General features: G+C 42.1%; 2 protein-coding genes across 2 annotated transcripts; both read right to left on the reverse strand.

Annotated features, from left to right (window-relative positions):
- Positions 1 to 1,183: 1,183 nt before the first annotated feature.
- Positions 1,184 to 9,186, reverse strand: ndufs7 (NADH:ubiquinone oxidoreductase core subunit S7). The gene is made up of 8 exons (XM_085433095.1): positions 9,132 to 9,186; positions 8,249 to 8,285; positions 5,953 to 6,024; positions 5,734 to 5,854; positions 4,537 to 4,716; positions 4,180 to 4,226; positions 3,030 to 3,118; positions 1,184 to 2,356 (listed from the first exon to the last, which is right to left on the reverse strand). Exons 1-8 carry the CDS (start codon positions 9,145 to 9,147, stop codon positions 2,259 to 2,261), a joined length of 660 nt encoding a protein of 219 aa, XP_085289221.1. The 5' UTR covers positions 9,148 to 9,186; the 3' UTR covers positions 1,184 to 2,258.
- Positions 9,187 to 10,366: 1,180 nt separating this feature from the next.
- On the reverse strand, positions 10,367 to 20,895 carry LOC146692857 (uncharacterized). Its single transcript, XM_085433096.1, has 5 exons — positions 20,733 to 20,895; positions 18,082 to 18,427; positions 15,412 to 15,972; positions 14,656 to 14,869; positions 10,367 to 12,926 (listed from the first exon to the last, which is right to left on the reverse strand). The coding sequence occupies exons 2-5, from the start codon at positions 18,353 to 18,355 to the stop codon at positions 12,695 to 12,697; spliced, it is 1,281 nt and encodes a 426-aa protein (XP_085289222.1). The 5' UTR covers positions 18,356 to 18,427; positions 20,733 to 20,895; the 3' UTR covers positions 10,367 to 12,694.
- Positions 20,896 to 21,826: the final 931 nt, after the last annotated feature.

The raw sequence follows: 21,826 nt of genomic DNA on the forward strand, positions 1-21,826 counted from the left end.
ACAGAGTACACTGCACACTATGTTTTCATTTATGGTCTCAGATAACTGTGCACGTTATCTGAACATGTGGAAATAAGTTACCACCTGGCGCAGACTCATTAATCATTAGACGGATGTGATGATGCAACACCAAGCGGCAGTCAGGTGGGAAACTACAGCAGCTGGCAGATCTGAATCAGGACTTGTATTTTTGCAAGTGTGCTCGTGTGCAAAATGAAGAAGCAAAAAAACCAGACCTTACACCCAAGAGGGCACAAACTACACATGAGGACTGAAACTTAATGTACATTTCAAATATCTGGTTCAATTCCTTCTCACTGCGAGAGGTTAGTTTGGACAGGGTTTTAACCATTTTTATTTTGAATGCAATACCATCTGAAAAGTATCTGATTAGCTACAGCTTCAGTTTTCAACATGCCAAAGATCCCAAACACACTGCCAATGCAATAAAAGCATGCCTGGATAGAAAAATGCACGAAGAACCCAATCAGTCATGGATTGGCTTAAACCTAACCCTGGCCTGGACCTCATCATTACTGAAGCATTGTTGGATCATCTTGACAGAGAACAGAACTACGAGCCGCTAACATCCAGAGAAGCGCTTTGAATGTCCTTTGGACTATGGCACATATTTCCCATTTTCCAAACAAAATATAAAGAAAGAAGAGGTGGCTCGAGACTTTTGCACAGCATTGTACCACAAATGCATGCATGTAACTAGCATTTGTTTGCTCCCCTTTAACTACTGGCAACTATAATAAGCAGATTTACTTTAGTGCATGTGCACTGATTCATTTCTTATATATCACTTAAAAATGACAAAAGGTCTGGCTCCCTGGCAGCAAAATAAGTAAACTGCTCTAGAGCTTTACACATGATCACCCCCTGTAATATATCAAGGCTAGTATAGCAATTCAACTGTTGAGGATATTTATTTCAGAGCTTCCTGAAATTTTAGTTTTGTTTTGTGCTGCTGTAACTGTTGATGACTTAATAACTAAATATCAGATGAACCCGTGGACTACAACGTGTTTCAGCTCAGTGAGACTAAACAACACAACCTGCAGAAATGTTTTTAAATGGTTGATTCCTCTAGCATCCTGCTGCCTTTTATTGAGCTTCATTATTTTGGTATACGTTATATAGATACACACACACAAAAAAAAAAAAAACACTGCTCATAAACATGTAACCTGTTTTATTTTACTTTTGTGGAATTGAAACAATCAGATTAACAGAAGAACATAAAACAAAGATCCTGAAGTCACAGTAAAGAATGTCTGCATACTTGTGTTTTGATTGCACAGTGGTAGAGCGGTCTCAACAACCAGGTTGTTGGGTTTCCTCCCAGAGTTTAAAAACATGCATTTCAGGTTATATTGTGACTCACACTTGGCTGTCATGGCTGCATGGTAGATAACCATAAAGTGAATTCATGTTTGAATTTTTAGGAAAAAATTTAGGACACCTATGATAGGCGATTTTCACCCACGTAATTCTCTTTGTTTTAGCTTTAGAGCCATTTTATAGGTTACCTTTCTTCAGTTTATGAGATGTTGTAGAGGCAAAATAAAATAAGAGTAATTCAGCTAGACATGTATTTTAATATATACATTAAAATATTTAATGCACATAAGGGTTAAAAGGGTTATAAGGGTTCAAATATACCTGATATTAGTGATAGTGTTACAAAACTGCAAATTAGTGCTCTAGCGTTAATGTCAGCCTATTCCATTTTAGCAGTACATGCAAACATACACTAACCTTTTTACTCCTTTGTGTGTGTTTTAAAAGACCAAACTCAGAGCGAAACAATCAGCACACAATAAAAGTGCATTTTGATTCCAACCACTGCAGAACGTCCACAAACACCAGTGAAGGTCAGGGCTGGCGATCACAGGAGCCCCCTGGTGGCCGAGACTCGGCTCCGGCGTTCACAGCATCAGAAATGACAACAGCTGGCATGGGACTTCACGTAAGCTCAGTTTATTGAAAATAACACTTAAGATTCTGAAATATGCCACTCATATTCTATTTTCATGAATGACTGATGAGATATACAGTTTTTCTGATGGCTACTTGAAGACATGAATTCAATTTAAAGCTGTAATTTAAATACACAGCGTGTGCCGTCTGTAAATTACAACAAAGACTTTAATGAAGTTCGTTCCTGCAGCTCTACATTGAGGAGGAGCAGCGCTCCAAATGCAACCAGAATACAGTGTTTACAAACAGACGCACACACATATACAGATTGTTCACTTCCTGTACCAGATCTTTAATTTCTTCTCACGCTTGATTTTCTTCTGCAGCTGTAAAGTCCCGTAGAGAAGAGCCTCTGCAGTGGGCGGGCAACCTGCAAGGCAAAGGTACTGATAATGCATATTTCAACAGAAACACGAGGCCACATTACTGCACAATGACATTAGCACTGCGCAGTCATCTCCTATTTAAAACAATCAAACATCTATATTTGATTACTGCTGATGACACAATTACTAGTTTTCATACTGCAGCTACAGATCAAGTACGAGTGCTTCTCTCCCCTTCCCCAGCCAGCAGACTCCAGGCTGCCGTGTTTATAAATTATTACTATGAAAAAGATGTTGATCTGGACTAGTGTGGATGGGGAACACAAGACCACAGACTGAACACACCAACAAATGTGAGAACAACATCTCTTTGCAAAATCTTAATCTATCATTCAGCAGCAGAAGCACGAGTGAGGTCAGCCACTGGAGGCCTACAGGCGTTTTCATAAAGGTTGACTTGGTTTATTGGCTCAAATCTAACTGATTGCCAGTTCAGCTCCACTCCAGCAGAAAATATATGAAGATGGAAAAGGTCACAGATTGAAGAGGCTTGCAATATGGTAGCAGAAACCCTTAATTTGGTAATTCTTAATAACCAGACTACAGAAATGGCAATCCACAAATATCTCTCCACTAACTGGGTGTCTAGACTACATTTTCCACTTTCATTAATAAGAAAATGTGCAAATTTTATCCTTTCTCTGTAATAAACTCTACCTGGAACATAAATGTCCACCGGTACGATTCGGTCACAGCCTCTGACGACAGCGTAAGAATAGTGGTAGTAGCCTCCTCCGTTAGCACAGCTGGAAAAGAAAAGAAAAAAATCCAATCAGCTCTCTTTAAACGTTACACCACAGCAGCAACATTTCACGTCAACGTCACAGCAGTAATAAAGACACTGCCGAGTTTCACGTTCAGCCAAATTATGGGTTCCTAATGACACAGATGTGTTGTGTCCTAAAACCCAGCGTTGCTTTGATTGTGCTCGACCTTTTCCTCTGCAATCTCTGATTGTGTGATTGGCTGAGCCTCAGAATGCAGCTCAGTCTGCTTCCCAGCTGCTGTCTGAACACTGAGTGGAGACAAGCCCACTCCAGCTTTTCCACCACACTCATGTTTGCTTTATTTACATAAATCATCTCTCTCCTTTGATTATAGCGATAATCCTGTTGTTGTAATTAGTGTTTGTACTTACACGAAGTACTCATTTCACTACCTGGGACAGGCTTAGTTTTACCTGGTTGACAAAGTGTTGTTAGGTGGTTAATTTTATTTCTTTTCAATCACTTCTTCAGTTCTTTAGTGCTTTGTTAGTCTTTTGACTTCCTTTACTCTGATTTTGCTGCACCTTTTTTGCCTCTTTCTTTGCAATTAAAATAAAACCTCTGCTAAGACAGCTGCTTTTATGCTTCTTCTCTCATTCCTAGCAGAGCTGATCATTAAAAAGCTCATTGTGATGATCCGAAGATGTCGGGATCCTCAAATCTTTTTCCCCCCACCCACCTCAGCCTGCTAGTGTTGCAGTGAGGGTCTGACTCTACGACATCACAATTTAAGAGTGTGCAAGAGTAAAAATTACAAACGTGCCAGATTATTTGTCTTTGTAAGACTGAAAAGATGGGTGCACACACCAGCTTCTAAACATCGTTTATCGTTAAATCAAAAGTGAATAAATTGCAACTCAAAATTTCATAGGTTGGAACGAGCAGCTTCAGCACTTTGATCCTGTCTCTTTATCACAGAAGCCTAATATTTCTTTAACTGCCCCCCCCCACCCCCCACCAAAAAAAAAAAAAAAAAAAAAAGGAACGACTTGATCAGTGGTTGGAATAAAAAGATTAGAGGAGATCTCTTCAGGACTTACCTTCCCATGGAAATGACATATCTGGGCTCAGGCATCTGGTCATACACCTGTTGGGAAGAAGAAGCGGTTCAGACACTCTTATATAATGTCTAACTAAGTCTAATCTGTAGATTCAGCTGGAGGCGGCTTCATGCCAGTCACTCAATCCACCGGCAGGCTGCTCATAATCCAGCCAGCGTTTGCTCAGCTATCCTGCAGACAGACAGCACTGACTATGTCTACAAGCTGTGAGTGAAAACACATTTTTTGTTTCTCCTTCAATTCCCAAACCCAAGTCAAACCTCACACTTCAGCTAAACAGTTAAACTGCAGTTAGGTGAAAGTGATGATGATGATTAGTGAAGGCCCTTTTCTCACCTTGCGCAGGGCTGGAGCCATCTTATTGGTCAACGTTCCTGCCACGATCATGACATCTGCCTGCCGGGGACTGGCTCTGAATACGACTCCAAAACGGTCCATGTCGTAACGGGGAGCCGCCATGTGCATCATTTCCACCGCACAGCAAGCCAGGCCAAAGGTCATGGGCCACAGAGAGCTCTGAGGAGGAAACAGCAGTTATCGTTTGTGCAGTTTCTGGGCAATAGGCCGCAACGTTCACAGGGTTATCAAGTTTTTGAGGACGTTTACTGTCTCAATCTGTACTTAGCTCTGTATGTGCATTATGTTAACGTGACAGCAACAAGTCTGCAAGTTACTTTTGGCCCTTTAACCCCCATAGTCACGCTGTAGTGTCTAAATCACGTAACTGATTTAAGATGAAATAGCAGCAAGATGCAGCCTCGCTGAGTCTCTGTTTCAACTCGTTTTGAAAGCCTGGACTTCAAACTGTATACTAGTTTTTAAACTCTGTTGATAAGCCAGAAAAAAAACAACAGAGTTATGATAAACAACTTGCACCATACTTTCTCCTGAATACTGTTGTAACAGATGTTGCATCAAGAAAAAAGGACAGCCCTCGAACAAAGACAAAAGAAAAAAAAAAAAAAGGACACCCCCTTTCCTATTGGTGGGAAAATGCACCACATCAACCAAACTAAATTATATGACAACACGTGGCATTCGGTTGCTTAGAAAGAGGGGAAAGTTTGGGGAGTGACGGCAGAAAGCAAGAGCAATATTGATAGTGAGTTTTGAGTGTGTTTGGAGTGAATGGTTAGTGTGTAGTATTCTAGTCATTTGTTTGATTTTGTGTGGCAAAACAATAAGGTCACTGAAAATAAGAAAATAACTGAACAGAGAAAACCGAGGTTGTACTGAGACGAATGATATCAAACAAGACAAGCTCAATAGTTTTTAAAGGTGAAATATAAACAGAAAATCAGAAGTAGTCGACCCCAGGGGGTTAAGATCCATAATACCCCAGTTACAGTGTCACATTTACAACGTTCTTCAGCTGATGGTGGGGTCACATCACATGCTGACAGAGAACTTGGTTTTATTTCTAGATGTGTACTTTATATCAGACTGCTTTGTTCTCCATTTGGCATGTAATGAAAACACAGCGCACATACTCATGAGCATGTTAACACAGCTCACGGTTTCTCATCTACTCACCCTGCGAGCCCAGTTAACCAGGTCGTCCAGCTTGGTGATCACATACTCGCCCTTGCTGCTGGCTGCAGACGTCGGTTTGGCTGCAGCCACCGCCGTGCTTTTCTCTCTAGCCGGCACCACGCTGCAGCAGCAGGAGGAGGGAATGAGAGAGAGTAGAGTTTTACCATGCGCATTAGTTTGAATGTATCTGTTACCACAGAATCTCTCTCATAAACTCACCTTGTGCTGTTGTTATCATTTTTAGCAGTGCTGTGCAGGCTCTTGTGCTGAAGAGCAAAAACTGAAATGGGCCTGCGGGGACAGAAGTAACAGTTAGACATAGCGGGATGTTAAATGTTAAAGCCACTCCTAACAATAAAATAATGCACCACAAAAGCTCTCAGCTTCACAAAAAGACAACATTTGAAATGCTATCATCATTTGATGGTACCGGGTGACGGACAGATGGGGGGGATTTCTTTGAGGGCGATGCGATGGCAATTTTGCCTGAGCCTTCAAAACCTGGTGGTGCTTTAAAGGATTAACTCGCAGGCTGGCTGCTGCTGCTTGCCAGTGTGGAGGAATAAAACCTAACAGCAAATGTTTCAGTCTTTGTTTTTTTCTGGAGGTTGCTTCATCTTGTTATTTTCTCCAATAACAAATTCAGAACGTTGAGAAGTAAAATCGGGTCTACTCCAGGCACGCGCAGAGGGGGGGGGGGCTAGAGGGGCTTGAGCACCCGCCTCTTTCCTGATGGGTGCCCAAAGTGCCCTTTTGTTGAGGCAACTAAAATTTTATTTATTTATTTTTAATGTGTGTGTGCATGCGGACTCCTGTCTGTGCCCCTCAACAATAATATTTAACTATTAATCACAGTTTTGCTAAATACGTAAAAGGATCTGGCTTGCATCAGTCACATGATCACATTTAACCAATGATCGCCCTTGACGGCAGAACGCGCTGGTTATGAGCCGGGAACGAGCTCATAAAGAACACGCGCATTTTTTGTTGTCCGGAGCTGTAGGAGAAACACAAGTTTACTCAGAGACACAGACTGATGCAACAAAACCAGTAAGTAGGTGTACAGCGTACACTGTAGTGTGTAGCACACAGGAGTATCAGCTTATTACGTACACGTTGGTAAGCTGTCTTGTTGCAACTGACGAACTGAAACAAACGAGCGTGCTGTGTGTGCAACAGCACGACAAACATTACCTGTCCTTTTATTAACTGCACAAGTAGTGCTGGTCATAGCTGCTGGCTACCTGTGTAAGGCTGTCATGGGTCTGTAGCTCTGTCACCGTTTTAGGGAACATATTTAGTTTTAAAGTAAGTTTCCGGGCTTTTCCTGCCTTTCTGGAGGGATTATATTTCACTAAAAAACGATCTAATATGCATGTCCACATAATTATGCATTATTATAATTATAATATATTAAAAAACACACGCTGTATTTTAAAAAACATACATTAAGAAGCAGATTATATTAGATTTATATTTTAAATAAGACAAAATTTGGATTTTACAGCAGTAAAATTATTGTATCTTTACAGTTTAAAAATGTAATAAGCTTTGCCCCTGCACAGAGTGGATAGTGAAACAAATGGAATCGTCATAAATACATTACTTCATATTTATTACTTCCCCCTCCTCATTGCTTTATTATTGTAGCTCTAGTAATAAATAATAATGTAAGGATTCTGGATCAGCACCGTGATGCCCATAGTATATACAGTATTCTGAAGAAGGTCTAAAATGTCACTGTGTGTGCGTGCATGTGTGTGTTTTATGTATATGGATTATTTTAAATTATTACTCATGATATAACATTGTCCAGACATGCCTGGTAAGGACATGAGGAGGAAACAGCAGGAGCTGTGTGAGGCTACTAAAGGCAGGGCTATAACATTTTTCTGTCATCATTTTATTATAGATTAAGTGCAAGAGTTGTTAGGTGTGGATAATTAAATTATAGTTTATTGCAATAGCAAGTTGTGCCTTGTTCTCAGATAGACAGCAAGTGGAGAGTGATATATGAAATGATGGGATGGAAGGAAGAAGAGAAGCAAAGAGTGATTCACAGGCAGAGCCTAAATTATTTCTCACAGTTTTTTTGTTGCCTTATGGTTCCAAGTGCTGTCACCAATCTTTGCATTTTGTTATTATCTCATGACACTTGTTTAATCAGCTACCATCTCTCCTATGGACTTTTTAATGTCTACAGTCTCAGATCAACACAGCCCTGCCCTCCCATATTAGATTCTTGATGAATGTGTGTTGTTATTCAGCCTGGTTCAATGTGCCCCTTTTTAACTTTGAGCACCCGCCCCTTTAAACCTCTCTGCACAGCCCTGGTCTACTCTATATGTGTGACTACCTTTTGTTATTTGTTTTTAAGATGACCGCATACAGAATGCATTTGTACACAAGTATAAAGAGAACCTCTTATGAAGTGTGATGCTGTAACAGCTGTAAGCAGGACAAGGCCAGATTAGCATCGGTTTCAATACAAGGAACCAGATTAGAAGGTTCTTACCTTGTTGAAAAAGAGCCAAATATGGCCAGGCGAGGTGCTGCAAAATAAATACAGAACGCATTATTACACAAGGTGAAGAAACTTTAACAACTAGAGAGAGTGCAAGAGCTAGAGGTGTATAAATGGGGCCTTTGCTCAAACTATGCAAAGAAGGATTTTTGCAAGCTATAGGAGCAGCACCATGTCTGCACACGAAAAACACTTTCTCTGCATGCCAAACTACACTGCAACATCTGTTCACTTAAAGTAATGTCAGCACCCAGCTGTTGACAATCCACCAGAAACAAAGTGTAACACTTAAAAGTTATTATAACTTTATGGTTTCGGGGGGGGGGGTCTAGGAATAGAAATGTATTAGTTTTCTTGCTGTCTGTAACATATCAAATCAAAGCCGAAAAGTAGTAAATTTCTGCCTCTTTTCAAAAAGTCTTTAACTTGTGCTTCTCAAGCTGTGGTGATCGCAAACTCGGGTGACAATCCTAAACTTGTAAAGTTTTTACACCAAGTTTGGTTCCATGATCAGCACTTCGAACCTGTCGTCTTGCACTGGGAGGCACCAGCTTTAATCCAGTATGGAAGCAGTCGTTAGTAAACTAAAATAACAGCAGTCTGGGTGGTTTAAACACGACATTTGTCAAAGCCTGTTTTAATACCTGTTTAATGTGACTGCTGCACGCTAACATGGCTAGCCGTTATGCTAACACAGACAGAGCAAGGTCAGCGGCGCTTTCCTTAAAAGTTACAAACCGGCCGTCAAACGCAGCCAAATCGCTGTGCAGTTCACTCCCCTGGGCTCATTTTTAAAATACTCAGAGCAGCATGAGTATAAAAAGACACCAACGACTACAGAAAAGCGTGTAGTTTCAGTCAAAACATCACTCACCTACCAACGCCGCCATCTTTGGAGGTTCTGGTTACGTCAAACGAGCTCTTGTCGTGTCAGAGCGCGAGCTGCTGAGGGCGCTACTGCTACATATTCGAGCTGCGCACTTTAAACCAGCTCAAATCCTCAGAGAATCATAATCAAAAACCAAAATAACAGACAAACAATAATCCCTAAAAGTACTAATACAATACTGGGGGAACATTTTTGGACTTTGACTTTTAGAAATACTGAATTTTCGTGTCTAGATGTCTATATATTATTAAATAGACTGATCACAGTTATTGAGTCTTTAGGTAGCTGTTTGGCGCCTCCAGTGGAGGCACATTGCTACTGACAGACTTGAACGTCTCCAAGGGTGATTTATGACTGTGGTTTCTCATGTATATGTGTATGTATGCATTTGTAAAAACCTCTGCGATGCTAAAGAGTATCCACAGATACTGTCACCGTGACACATTCAGACTGAGGTTAACTCACTGAGCCTCACACGTTTTCTGAAATGCCCCACATTTGATGCAGGATTTTATCAGTTACATCCCACCCACAGTGGCTCCATGTCCCATCACTGGGGCCCACCCCACAGTTTGAGGTGCAACTTAAGTTTCTGTGCAGAGGAAACAAAAAGTAAACCGTTTGAGGGACATAATTTATGTCATTAGTCAATAAAACATTTCCATTTTATTTAATTTATTTATTATTTTATCTATTTTTTAGAGCAAAACCACACAACACATTTCTGTTTCATTACTGGCCAACTACACTGTACTTCAGAAATCGTGAAAAACACCAGTGGGGTTGTGGCTACTCTTACTTTGGAGATTATTAGAGTGCATTAACAGAGCTTTGACTTTCACTTACATGTCAGGTAATCAGAGCAGCAGCAGGAACAGCCTGGCTCTACTGGTCGAGCTGCATTCAGGAGCATGTTGTCATAACAAATACATTTATTAAATCAAATTTATCACACTCGAATAACGCTGTCATGTTACCAGGGCTGATTTATATCTGCTGCACTAACACATATGATCGTGTGTGTGCTTGATCATATTTAAAATATGTCCGTGTTGACTCTTTTTTTTATTACTTTACGATCACAGATGAAGTTGAACTTATTGTCTCCATTCATGTGAGTGTTGCACCATGAAAACAGAGCACAGCCACGCCAAAGGTTCGCACCAGCATGAGAGCACAATAACATCAAACACTGCAGGAGCGCCTGACTTATTATTGGAGCTGCTCAACGGCTGAAAGCAGCAGTCTGTGGTTTCAGTTTGATAGCAGAGAGCGAGAGGTCCTGCACGGTCTAACCTGTGTTTCATTAATCTCCTGATCCATCTCTGTAAACAGATTTAAATGTCTAAAAGTGTTTAAATGGTTAATATTCTGTTCATTTGCTGACCTAGAGTGATGGTTTGTTTCCTCTTGGTTCCATCAGGAGGAGGATGGAGATGATGAATGGGAAGCTAATCTAACATCTTTATGTGCAGATTTAAAATAATTTATCTCAAATGAAATGAAAGCAGAACAGACGAGAAGCAGCGCAGCAAGCAGATCGTCGATTAATCTCCAATTTATTTTACTATGAGTGTGAAAAAAGAAGCTCAAACTTGAATTACTTTGCTTGCCAAAAAAATCCAGAACTTCAGCTGACTCTCAAAGCAGCTTGCAGGAAGTTTGTAACAGATGAAGTTTATTCAAAGTTGTTTGGAAACATGTTGAGGAAATCCCCAAATTTGATGTTATATACAGTCCTGTGCAAAAGTCTTGAGCTAATTTCTTTGTATTTTGCTCGGAAAATGGGAAATAGGTGAAACATCTGCAAACATGCATGGAAATACAGAAGACAGAAAACAGTTTGTACAATTCTATTTGGTGTTGTCTCATTTCACTCTGTACTGTACCACTGTACATGGTTGATTTGACTTATTCTTCAACACAGTCCGAACTCTCAGGCAAACTTTCTTTCTTCTGGAATATTTCTCCAGACTTCTCAAAGCTCTTCTTTGGATGTCGACTTTCTTTCGTTCTGTTTTCTGATTCCATAGAGTTGACATACTTTGACATACCACTGCCTTTTCTTCCCGTTTCCCTTTCTTAAGAATGGTCCATCCTCCCACTGAGACCACGTCTGATGGTCAGTAGATGGACATGACTTCTTCTTTAGTCCCCCATTTGTCCTGTTTCTGCTCACCATGCCCAGTTTCTGGCTCGTGGCTCTTTGGGATTCACTTTGTTATGGCAAAAATGTTACTTTCTTTGGATTTTTTTGTGGATTCAACTAAAGAAACTGGAACAAATTATGAGTTATTGTAACATTCTGCTACTAAGATACAATTTCTTTGCCAAGTGTTACATTTAAACAATGCAGGTTCATCTGCTGAGTTAGGTGCCTTTTTATCACTTTGAAAAATGACCAGACAGTCTGGCTGCTTGGAAGCAAAATATTTTGAAGAAAAACAAAAGAGTGGTGGCTCAAGACGTTTGCACATTAATTTATAAGAAAGGAAATTAAAGGTCTTTTAATAAACAGTCATTTGTAAAGTAATTTCAGGCATTCACTCTGAAACGCATCAAAACGTCTGTGTTCCCCTCTCACCGTGCTCTGTGCTCAGATACCTTTAGAGCCGGTTATTTAGTCTGACGCTGACAAACCTGTGTGCTGGTTGTTTGTAACGTGCGTGAGTGTGGTTCAATCTTTACTGCTATTTGGAAAACTCAAATAAATCTCTGGATTTGACGGTGAAAAATATGCATTCAGATTCAGTGAATACCTCGGGTCAACACTGCTGTAATTATAGTAATCTGGATCCCTGGGTATTCTTCAGTTGAGTGTCAGTTGTCAGACAAAACGCACTGCGTCTCATCTCGTTTTTGTTTTGGCCCCGTTTTGGTGCCACAAACCGAGCAAGTTCATCAGCAGCAGCGAGGACGCCAGCAGGGTGGAGATGGAGCACGTTATTATCACATAATGACAGTCCCAGCTCTGAAAACGCGCGCCGCCGTCTCTCCAGGAATAGACGCCCAGCCAAGGCAAAAGCAAAGAGCGGTCAATGGAAAACCAACAACGGGAAGACATTTTTTCATTTGGTTTTTTTTTTGTTTGTTTGTTTTTTACAAAATGGCTTTTATTCTGTCTTCATCATGTACAAACTTTGTCAAATAATAATAAAGTCTGACAACTGCAGCTGCTTTGCTCGTGTTTCGGTCAAACCAAATCCAGCCATATATATGTATGTATATATAGCTTTTAAGTATTTAGAGTTCAAAACATTAAATGTAGGCACAGGAATAGCTTAAAAGGACAAATGTTTTATGACTACAGCATTGTTCAAAGGCGTCCCCAGCCACTAGCAGGCGGAGCTCTTGCATTTCAGATAATAAGCATGAATCCACATAAAAGGTTGTGTATAGGGAGGAGCAAGAAAACACAAGTCAAGCCGTCACAGAGTTGGAGGTTGCAGTGGCAGCACGGGTAGCTGTGCTGAACTGCAGACCACAGGAATGGGCTATTTTTGGAAAGATCTCCTCCTCTCGGAGAAGGAAGCAGGCAGCTCGCCTCTTCACTGAGCGTCCAGGATGTCTGGTGTGGCACTCGGGCTCTGTGATGACCAGGAAGAGGGGGTGACCTGATTATAGAGGACGTCCTGAGAGCCAAAAAGTGGCTCTCTGAGATGGAGCATGTACACAAGGAACAGATTAAGAGCCACCATGGCGAGGAGTGGGAAGACGCTCAGGCCGGAGCCGAAGCCTCGCCAGGAGACGCACGTGTTCAGGGCGACCCAGTAAACAAGCCTGAGGAGCACGAAAAGAAAACATCAAACAGGAAATCAGACACTCACAGCTTCCCCACCAGCGTTACCTCCAATCGGCTAAGCTCAGTCTGCCAGACATGTTTAATAACTCCATATTTTTAAATAAAGTCTCCCAAAATACATATACGCCTTTCACTGCACTGCAATAAATGTTGCTACAATCGATTTGTAGGCTCATAAATTGACCTTTTTTTGGGAGTGGGTGCAATAACACAAACAGCTCTCAGCAGTTTATAGCAACTTTCGAAACCACAGTTTTACTGGGGTTTTTTGTACTCTCGTTTTTTACTGGCCACAGCAGACAGCTGCTCAGCTTTAAGAACTAACTGAGTAATACCCGTCCAGCATCAAACAGCAGTGCAGACGCAGTCAGCGACGGGCTGTTTAAATGAGCAGGTTAAGAGACAGATGCTGCATTTCACTCAGATCTTAGAGACCAAAGTAAAGGAGACAAAACTTCAGGAGGTCACAAATGAGGCCTAACTAATATCTAATAAGAGGGTTGATAAATCAGATGCACAAACCAACTTCACTTTGTAAAACTGGCAAATTTTGAGGCTCGCAGTCTGAGCTCTGCACCGCTCTGTGACGCAGAGCCAGAGCTTCTCTTTGGGTTTGTTAATGACAGTGGTTGTGTTCATTTTTAGCCCTGTCAGTGGCGTGGCTCTACAAACGGCAGTGTCAGCCTGTCAGTGCATCGCTTTGGACTAAAATAACTATCTCAACGCCATCGCCGTCATTTATGGTGCACAGAGGATAAACTCCTTTTGGAGAAAACGTGTGTGGTTGTCACACTTTTGCGTGAACTACTGATCACTGAAACATCTTTCAATAACCTTTCCTTAAAGTGCTGGCTCAAAATGGGTTTCCTTTTTATTTTTGCAACTGTAACAAAAAGTCATTAACCTTTTGGTCTTGGTCCCCTTTACCTCTGTCTAGTTTCAACATGGGGTTGGCATTTTGCACTCTTCCTATTCAGTGTACTAACTCTGGACTTTTCTCAATTCTGGTCTGTGAAGCAGAAAAAAGTGTCACTAATTAGCACGTTTGCACACTGATGACAACACTGGGCTCACAGGAAAGTCTGGCTGCCAGCATGGCTAGAAACTCTTAGGTTGTTGCAGGTGTAATATTCAATAAAGCCTGTCTTTATCGACTTTTCTGCCAAATAAAAAAATAAGATATTAAATATTAATCTCCATATATGGGTTTTAATTTATATCGTATTTGCCAAATCCACTATTTATTACTTAAAAATGTGTTACTGGTGATGTAGAGGTCTCAAAAAGTCAAATATGATACACGTGGCGTTACAGGGTTAACTCTCCGTGGGGACATCACGGTCTCATCTTAAAATGTCAGAGTTCTTTGCTGGGAACAAAGTGATCTGTGTGTAACAGTTTGGAGTTATTCTAGACCTGACTTTTAGGCGGATTTATTGGTCCTTATTTGTGTAGCACTCCGGCTACGCAGATAGAAGGATTATGGAAATTCAGCTGACGTGGAGGCTGCTGAGACATTTATGTAAAGTCCTCCAACAAGCCAGCAGCTAGCAGGCCCATCCACAGTGGGTAATTCAAATGGCTAGAATGGGGAAGAGAGTGACCACAGAAGGGGAAGAAAGGAAAAACAAATCGTGCATCTGGTAAGGTCGGACCAACCCCACTGGCTCACAGGAGCTTTCCACCTTTCTCGCTTTTGAGCCTCACCTTCCAAAGATGAACATTATGACCAGGATAGGCACCAACTTCAGCTGGTCTTGAGGCAGTAACGCAGCCATAACAACAAGGTTCAGGACATAGAGGAGTAACTGCTCCAGGGATGTGGTGACGAAAAGCTGCTGAACCGCACCTCTTCTGGGAAACGACTCCTGCAGATCGAAGGAGCCGTTGCAGAACTGGCAGGCTGCACCCATGAGCATCGCTGCAAGGGATAAAGGAGCAATAAGTCAGTTAGCATCTTGAATCTGGGCCATCTTTCCGCAAACAGCGCGCTCATCCTGACAGCACACTTTGTTTTTGCAATTCCATCATTTGAATGTGAAGCAAACGCCAGTAGACTGGCCCACATGCAAATGCTCCTCACAGCTACCAGCCTGACCTTTTTTTTTACCACCTGCCCTCTTATTCCGAGTCACTCTCGGTTGGGAAGTGATTAAAATGTTCTCGAACAATTAGGCCACAGCCTGGGAGATGAAGGACACAGCCAGCCTCTTATTGTAGTTTCCATTTAAAGCTATGTGAAGGAGAAGGAAATTATGCTTCTCCCCAGAGGCCTGGGAGACGTCTGCTGCTACTGAGGCTGAAAGCGCATGAAATTAAAGAGGACAGGAGACACTGAAGCATTCCAAGACAAAGCAGCCAGACAAACCAAATCCTTTCTTAATCATTATCTTTCATTCAAGGCTCTCACATGGCTGTTTTTGAATGTCAGCGTGCAGGTGTGTGTGTTTGTGAGACGCATACCGAGCAGGATGGGGACAGCGGCCACCACACAGCAGCACAAGGTGAAAACGATGCGGCTGGTTACGTCAGGGAAGTCAGGGGGTTTGATGGGCACGTAGAAATAGAGTGCATAGAGGATCCCGGACGCACACAGAAGCGAGGCCAGCACCGAGAAGAAAGCGGGGACTCGGCTGCTCTGACAGCATGTGCACTGGCAGCAGCGGCATTGCCCCCGATCCGAAGCCTCCCGCGCAGCCACGCAAGTCTCTCCCCGGCCCTCGGAGCTCCACACAGCCAGCTCCACGCTCTCCGGCGGCGGCCCTATCAGAGGCCGACCCTCGTCCACAGTGCAGTCCAGATTGGTGGATTCTGGACTCCATCTCGGTGCGTCTGTGCCGTTGGGAATGTCTCCCTGAGAGGCCGGGGTTGGAGGGCCGACGCAGTTTTCCGTGGCGGCGTCCAAATTGCGCGCCGTGATGATAGGACTGGAAAGAGTTTGATCCAGCTCCCCCTCCTCCCCACGATGCGCTCGAGGCTCTTGTGGGAGACTGACGCCAGACTGCTGGTGGCAAGGAGCAGAGCCTGTTCGAATCAGAGCACATTTAAAAAAAAAACATCAAAAGCAATCAGCTGCAGACTTACTCCAATCAATCATTCACTTTCTTACTTTCAAAATACAAAGCAGAGTCGAAATACTCATATAAACTGTTCTTACAAGATTAGCAATTAGTGGCACCTCTAGTTTACGTGGTTGAACTGCGGTGCTTACACACTAATTACATTTACTATAAGGCTGGATTTCTGCAGGCTGTTGGCCTGCTCATAAATGACTGTTCATAGTTTAGTATTCGAAGCATGTAAACAGTAGGTAATATTAGCCTAATACACAGTGTCCTTAACAGGCTGGCTTTGTGTACACATTTGTGAAATCTATATTTGAAAGGTTTGTTATTATGTTTTATTTATTTCTCTAGTCATTTCAATGCTACTGAAAATATGTGTGGAAAAAAAGATATATCAAAACATTTAAATGAACCAATAAAGAGTCTAATAATTGCTTTGAACTTTAATTCATCTTTGGTTGAGCTGTAGTAATGATATATGCATTCACGGGCCATTTTATTAGGTCAATCACATGGCAGCAGCTCAGTGCATTTAGGCGTGAAGACATGATCAAAACCACCTGCTGAGGTTCAAACTGAACACTAGGATGAAGAAAAGGTGATTTAAGTGACGTTGCATGTGGCAGGATCGTCGGTGTCAGACAGGCTGATCTGAATATTTCAGAAACTGCTCATCTGCTGGGATTTTCTTGCACAACACAATGGTTTGACGAAGGGAAGCAATCCAGTGAGCAGCAGCACTCTGGATGGAAATGCCTTGTTGATGTCAGAGGTGACCTTTTAGAGCGCTCCGAGCTGATAGATAATCAGTTCACTGCACTCAAACAGCCTCCAGAGTCACCAGATCTCAATCCAATAGAGCACGGGAAATTGATGTCATGGATATGCAGCCAACAAATCTCAATCAAACTTCAGCACCTTGTTAAATCAATGCCCTAAAACAACCAGAAGACAAAAAAGGGCCCCAACCTGGTACTAGCAAGTGTCCCTAATGAACTGGCCTGTCTGACACCGGAGCCAAAGAGATCTGAAGGTCCAGATCCAGGAAGGAGGAGAAGGAGAGCCTGGACGGGTCGATGTGAGTGTATTTGCATTACTGTCAAATAATCGAATGAAAAGGACCAAAACAACCAACATACAGTGAAAGGAATTAAATTTTCTGTATACTAAAAGTGTGACATAGTTTAACCAAAGGGTTGTGTTTTAATACACAGAAAATAGTCCTGTACAGATGCTTCTTTAAAAATCTATCTAAAGTGTAGACGGTCGCACCAACTCGCTGTTGGTTTTGGTCTTTAAATGGGATTTGTTTATAAAAAGTAAAGTCGTACATCATGAGGTGCATCCCGACTGCCACAAAAACCACGTGTCATCTTTAATTTTCATTACATTTCATTCACTTCTAATTAAGCATCTGACGGGTGCGATATGCAGAAGAGAGCCCAAAGACCAACAGAAGCCCTCAGACACAAATTAAAGCTCTAGAAAAATGGTTTGGACCGAAACGTAAAAACATCCAGACCGCCGCTGCTGCAAGGACACAAAACAGCACACATTAAACACCAGAAGCTGTTGAGAAGGGTTACAAACATCTGGACACTTCACATTACAGATGGGAGTCACCCACCAACACCAACTTTAACTGTTTCCCTCACAGCTCGGACTTGGTTCTCTCACACAAATATTAAATCTAACTATAAGAATGTTTGTCTTGTTTACAAAAAAAAAGCTCCTTTTCCTAAAACACAACTCAAGTTTTTATGATATTTTACCCAGAATTCAAAGCTGATTTTTCCAAAATCTGACTAAAGTCAAGGATTTTAAAAGTTTTTTCTCTTCTGGAAAATGACTTAACTTGTTTTTTCTTAATGTTTTTGTGATATAATTGCTCTTAGCTTATTCCATTCAACACAAACAATGCTTTTTTTCCTCTACAGACTCTGTCCTAACTCTATTTGGATCCAGCCTGTACTCAATCCGACTTTAGCTTTTGCTAATTTGCTCTGGCCTCCCTTCAAATCCTACAGCTCCGACGAGGAGACAGTAAAAAGCAGCGGTAATAACTCACTCCTTGGCTGATCCGTCGCTGGTGGCGGTTCCAGCGAGCGCTGGGAGCCGGAGACAGAGTGGGAGGACGAGTGCAGCTCCTCCACCGAAGACTCGGGGCTGTCTGACACCGGAGCCAAAGAGATCTGAGTGTCCAGATCCAGGAAGGGGGAGAAGGAGAGCCTGGCCGGGTCGATGTCCTGGAGCTGGTTGATGATATCGCTGATGGATTCCTTCATGCTGTCGAGCTCCTTTGCATTCTGCCGGTTAGTGGCCTGAAGCCCCGAGGTGCTCATAGTCACAGAGCCTGAGAGGAGCAGGAAGAGGTCCAGGTGGAAATCAGGCCAAGATCAGTTTAAAACATCAGACTGCAGAAAGAGACAAGAGGGAGAAAATCACCTTAATTCCCCAAAGTGTCAGAAAAGCTTGATTAATACACACGTCTGAAAAAATATCCCCGAGAAAACACAGTGATTCATCTTTATTTTCCCTTAAATATCGTCAGTAATCTGCTTTCTTTCAAGCCTCTGCTGTCTTTGCGCTTTTCTTCTACCTGTAAGGCCCAATTTATATCCTGCTTCAGGAATCTGTTTGTCTTGACCAGAACAGCCCTGACCTCAGGGGAAAGGTCAGCGCTGAGGGAGACGCTAACACTCAAAAACTTCACTGGGACTTTATGCGGGCTTTTTGGGGGGGGGGAGGATAGAGGAAATTATGGGTTTATGCACATGGTTATACAATAATCATCACTGACAGGATGTCAAAGTTTATCTTCCCCTGTTTCTGTTGGGAACACTTTCTCATCAGTTTTGAATCCCTGTCAGTAGAAAAACTCAGCAAATCAGCACACGAATGCGTCACACTCTCGTGCACACCGAAGCACGTCACAATAATCACAGACTCCAGCTTTATGATCTACAGCGGGAAGTCCAGAAGGTGGCTGGCGTGCACCGTGCTGTTGCCCTGCATCCTTTAAACGTATCACACATGAGACTGTGTGAATCTGCAGGTTTCAACACTTTGGAGGAAGCTTATTGTTAGTTAAAATCTTCCTTTTGGCTCGTATTTCGCAGCAGGATGACTCAAATATCTATGTAGTAAAATGGAAAGCACTGCAGAGGTGTAATAAATATGCTTTGACCGTTTTCACCTAAAAGGAGCAAATCGATATTTTGGGAGATAAGAAGTCCAAAACCATGAAGCTACAGCAAACAGCTGACCTGCCGAGCAAAACTGAAACAGGGAGAAATGTTAAATGTGTATTTACTCACATACTGATTAAACAAATGAGACATAATGTGTTTATTAACAAGATTTAAAGGCACTGGAAGTATTCACATAACGTCCCCCCTGTTTCTAATCTTTCTTGAGCAAAGTGCTCCGACTGCTCAGTGTGTCACCATCAGGGATCTCTAAAGTTATATTTTGAAGTGTGGATGTCACTACACGTCCCTTCAGTACTGATAATCAGTTCTCGGCATCTTGTGAAAAGTATTTCCTGTCCTGGCAGCTTTGACCAAAGTTTTAGAAGCTACAAATTTTAAAAACACATATTTCAAATCCAAAAAACACAGGATTATAACACTGATGAGATTTCAATTCAGAAACTCGTGGATTCATGGAAAATCTTGTGTTACATTGCTACTGTGAGGTCAGACTTTAGCTTTCTTCTAAGAGAACTCTGGAGGATGAAACAGGGCAACGTTTCACCTGTTCCCATCTCATGATGTGAAACTGAACCAGAGGTGTTCAAGTTAGTTAAAAAGGTCTAAAAAAAGCACAGAAGCAGCTTACTGGAACATCTCCTTTATGGCTCTTCATGGACTACTTCAACTCCACTATTGATATCACAAATAATCCTAAGCAGTTATTGTAACACTGTACCTTTTCCTGTATTACAACAGTAAATACAATCTATAAATACATATTCATTTATGACTGTTTTCTACACATATGCATACACACGGACGAATGTTTCCAGCACTTATGAACTCTAAAGCACATAAAATGCACTTACTGGACAAAAGCGTCTGCCAGGTGTGCGTAAAATAACATCAGTCACGCGCCTTTGTCTTCAAAGGCTTCATTAACATCTGCAGATTGAATCTGGAGCATTTTTCTCTGGGTTTTCTTGGCGCACAACCAACTGTGGCGCAGAGCGGGCGCGCACGGCGACGTTTCTCCAAACAAGCGAGGACCTTACCATGTATAGAGATCAATTAGGAGCCACGGGGCTTGAAGGTCTGGAGGAATAAATGTCGGTGGCGGTTATCGGAGCTGGCCTGGATGTGGCGCGTAGGGGGCGGAGAGGGGTATGTGGCTTTAAAACCCGCTGAAAAATAACTTTCCCTTCAGTGTTGAGCCACTCTCTGAAAACAAAAACTTTATACGATGCCTCCTCCACGAAGCTTCTCGGGCTCAGTGTAGCAGCTGCAGGAAACACCTCATTTATTGATAGATAAATAAATCAAATGAGGGGAAAACGCACGCGTGAAAGCTACGCGTAAAGGACGGGTCATTCACAAATCACGAATCGTGTATTTTGTGGCATCCAGCAGCAATTAAAGCGATTCATTTCATTTCACAGACAAACCTGCCTCACTTTGGCGAAACGAAATGCCCAAATGTGCTGATGAGCGGAACAAGAAGCGTTACTCTTATAAATTAACTTACTTTAGTCGGAGGTTGCGGAGTATTTGGGTGAGTTTACTCTCCTCGCAGTTTAAAAAAAACCCTCCGTCCTCGTCTGCCTTTCTTCCCTCCCCCTCCGTTTGCTTTTTGTCTTCCAGGATCCCGAACTTCTGAATCAAATTTCAGGACGGACAAAATACTAGGCTTTTTCCTCCGCCCACACAAGTTTTTTTTTTCCTTCCTGGGTACCATGTCAAACACCATATGGAGCAAATAAAGGCAGAGGAGCGGCAGCAGCAGGAGGAGGAGGAGGAGGCACTTACTTTTAGTTTACCTTCAAATTCAACATGAACAATCACATCCATCACGAACACGAGTGCATCTAAACAGGGCAGTAAATATTTACAATGAAACCAAACCTCGGCGCGCCTCTGATATTCATATACAGGATGAGCGCGTGAACTCCAAGTATATTAATGCTCACTCAGACAGCATCAGCTACTACAGACAACCCGTTTATAGAAAGTCTTTTCACTCAATAATAAGTGATGAACTTTTCAAAATTAAGGTTATAGAGACGTCATTGTGTTTTTGCTGATTTTGTTGGGCTTTTCATTATCAGTCACTCCAACTTCCAACAGTCCACTGATAACTCCTCGGTGGCCTCGGGCGCGACGAACAGACGCCAAACATTTTCGGATTGTGTGTAACTTTACTGCGCATGCCCCATTTTCTCTAAACATCTGATTCCTGGAATTTCTCACCAAATAGATAAAGAAAAGCGTTTAACATCTTTGCCCACAAACAATACATAAAAGCCACTGGTGAATGAAGTCTGTGACTCACACATGGATCCTGGGATGCTTAATGTGCTGTCAGTGAATATCAGATTACCAATGGTAATAAAGGAGTGATCTAGGAAAGGTGTGCGCATGCGTTACCATCTTTCCACTTGCCCTTGTGATACTTCCATTTCCTCCTTAACAGGAAGTGATGAGCAGGGTTTGCGCATTAAGTTATTGTGAATAGAAACAAGTTTAAAGCTCTGCTGCAGCGGTGCAGATGTTCAAAGGGTTACAGATACCTGCAGAGGCAGTGCAGAGAGCAGCTGAGATTTTTGAAAATCTATTTATTTC

Source organism: Copadichromis virginalis, linkage group LG15, assembly GCF_057382275.1.
Source record: "Copadichromis virginalis isolate Kocher_CV1m ecotype Utaka linkage group LG15, C_Virginalis_male_GT1.1, whole genome shotgun sequence".
NCBI lineage: Eukaryota > Metazoa > Chordata > Actinopteri > Cichliformes > Cichlidae > Copadichromis > Copadichromis virginalis.

What these genes read in the sequence shown, in the direction of transcription:
- ndufs7 (XM_085433095.1), bottom strand. An exon ending in TTTGGCTCTTTTTCAACAAG is followed by an intron (nt 6,025 to 8,248) that starts GTAAGAACCTTC and finishes CTGTCCCCGCAG; the next exon opens with GCCCATTTCAGTTTTTGCTC. An exon ending in TATGTCATTTCCATGGGAAG is followed by an intron (nt 3,119 to 4,179) that starts GTAAGTCCTGAA and finishes TTTCTTTTCCAG; the next exon opens with CTGTGCTAACGGAGGAGGCT.
- LOC146692857 (XM_085433096.1), bottom strand. Translation starts at nt 18,355, where the DNA reads ATGAGCACCTCGGGGCTTCAGGCCACTAACCGGCAGAATGCAAAGGAG. An exon ending in AGCGACGGATCAGCCAAGGA is followed by an intron (nt 15,973 to 18,081) that starts GTGAGTTATTAC and finishes TGATTCGAACAG; the next exon opens with GCTCTGCTCCTTGCCACCAG. An exon ending in ATAATGTTCATCTTTGGAAG is followed by an intron (nt 12,927 to 14,655) that starts GTGAGGCTCAAA and finishes CGTGCTCCTCAG; the next exon opens with GCTTGTTTACTGGGTCGCCC.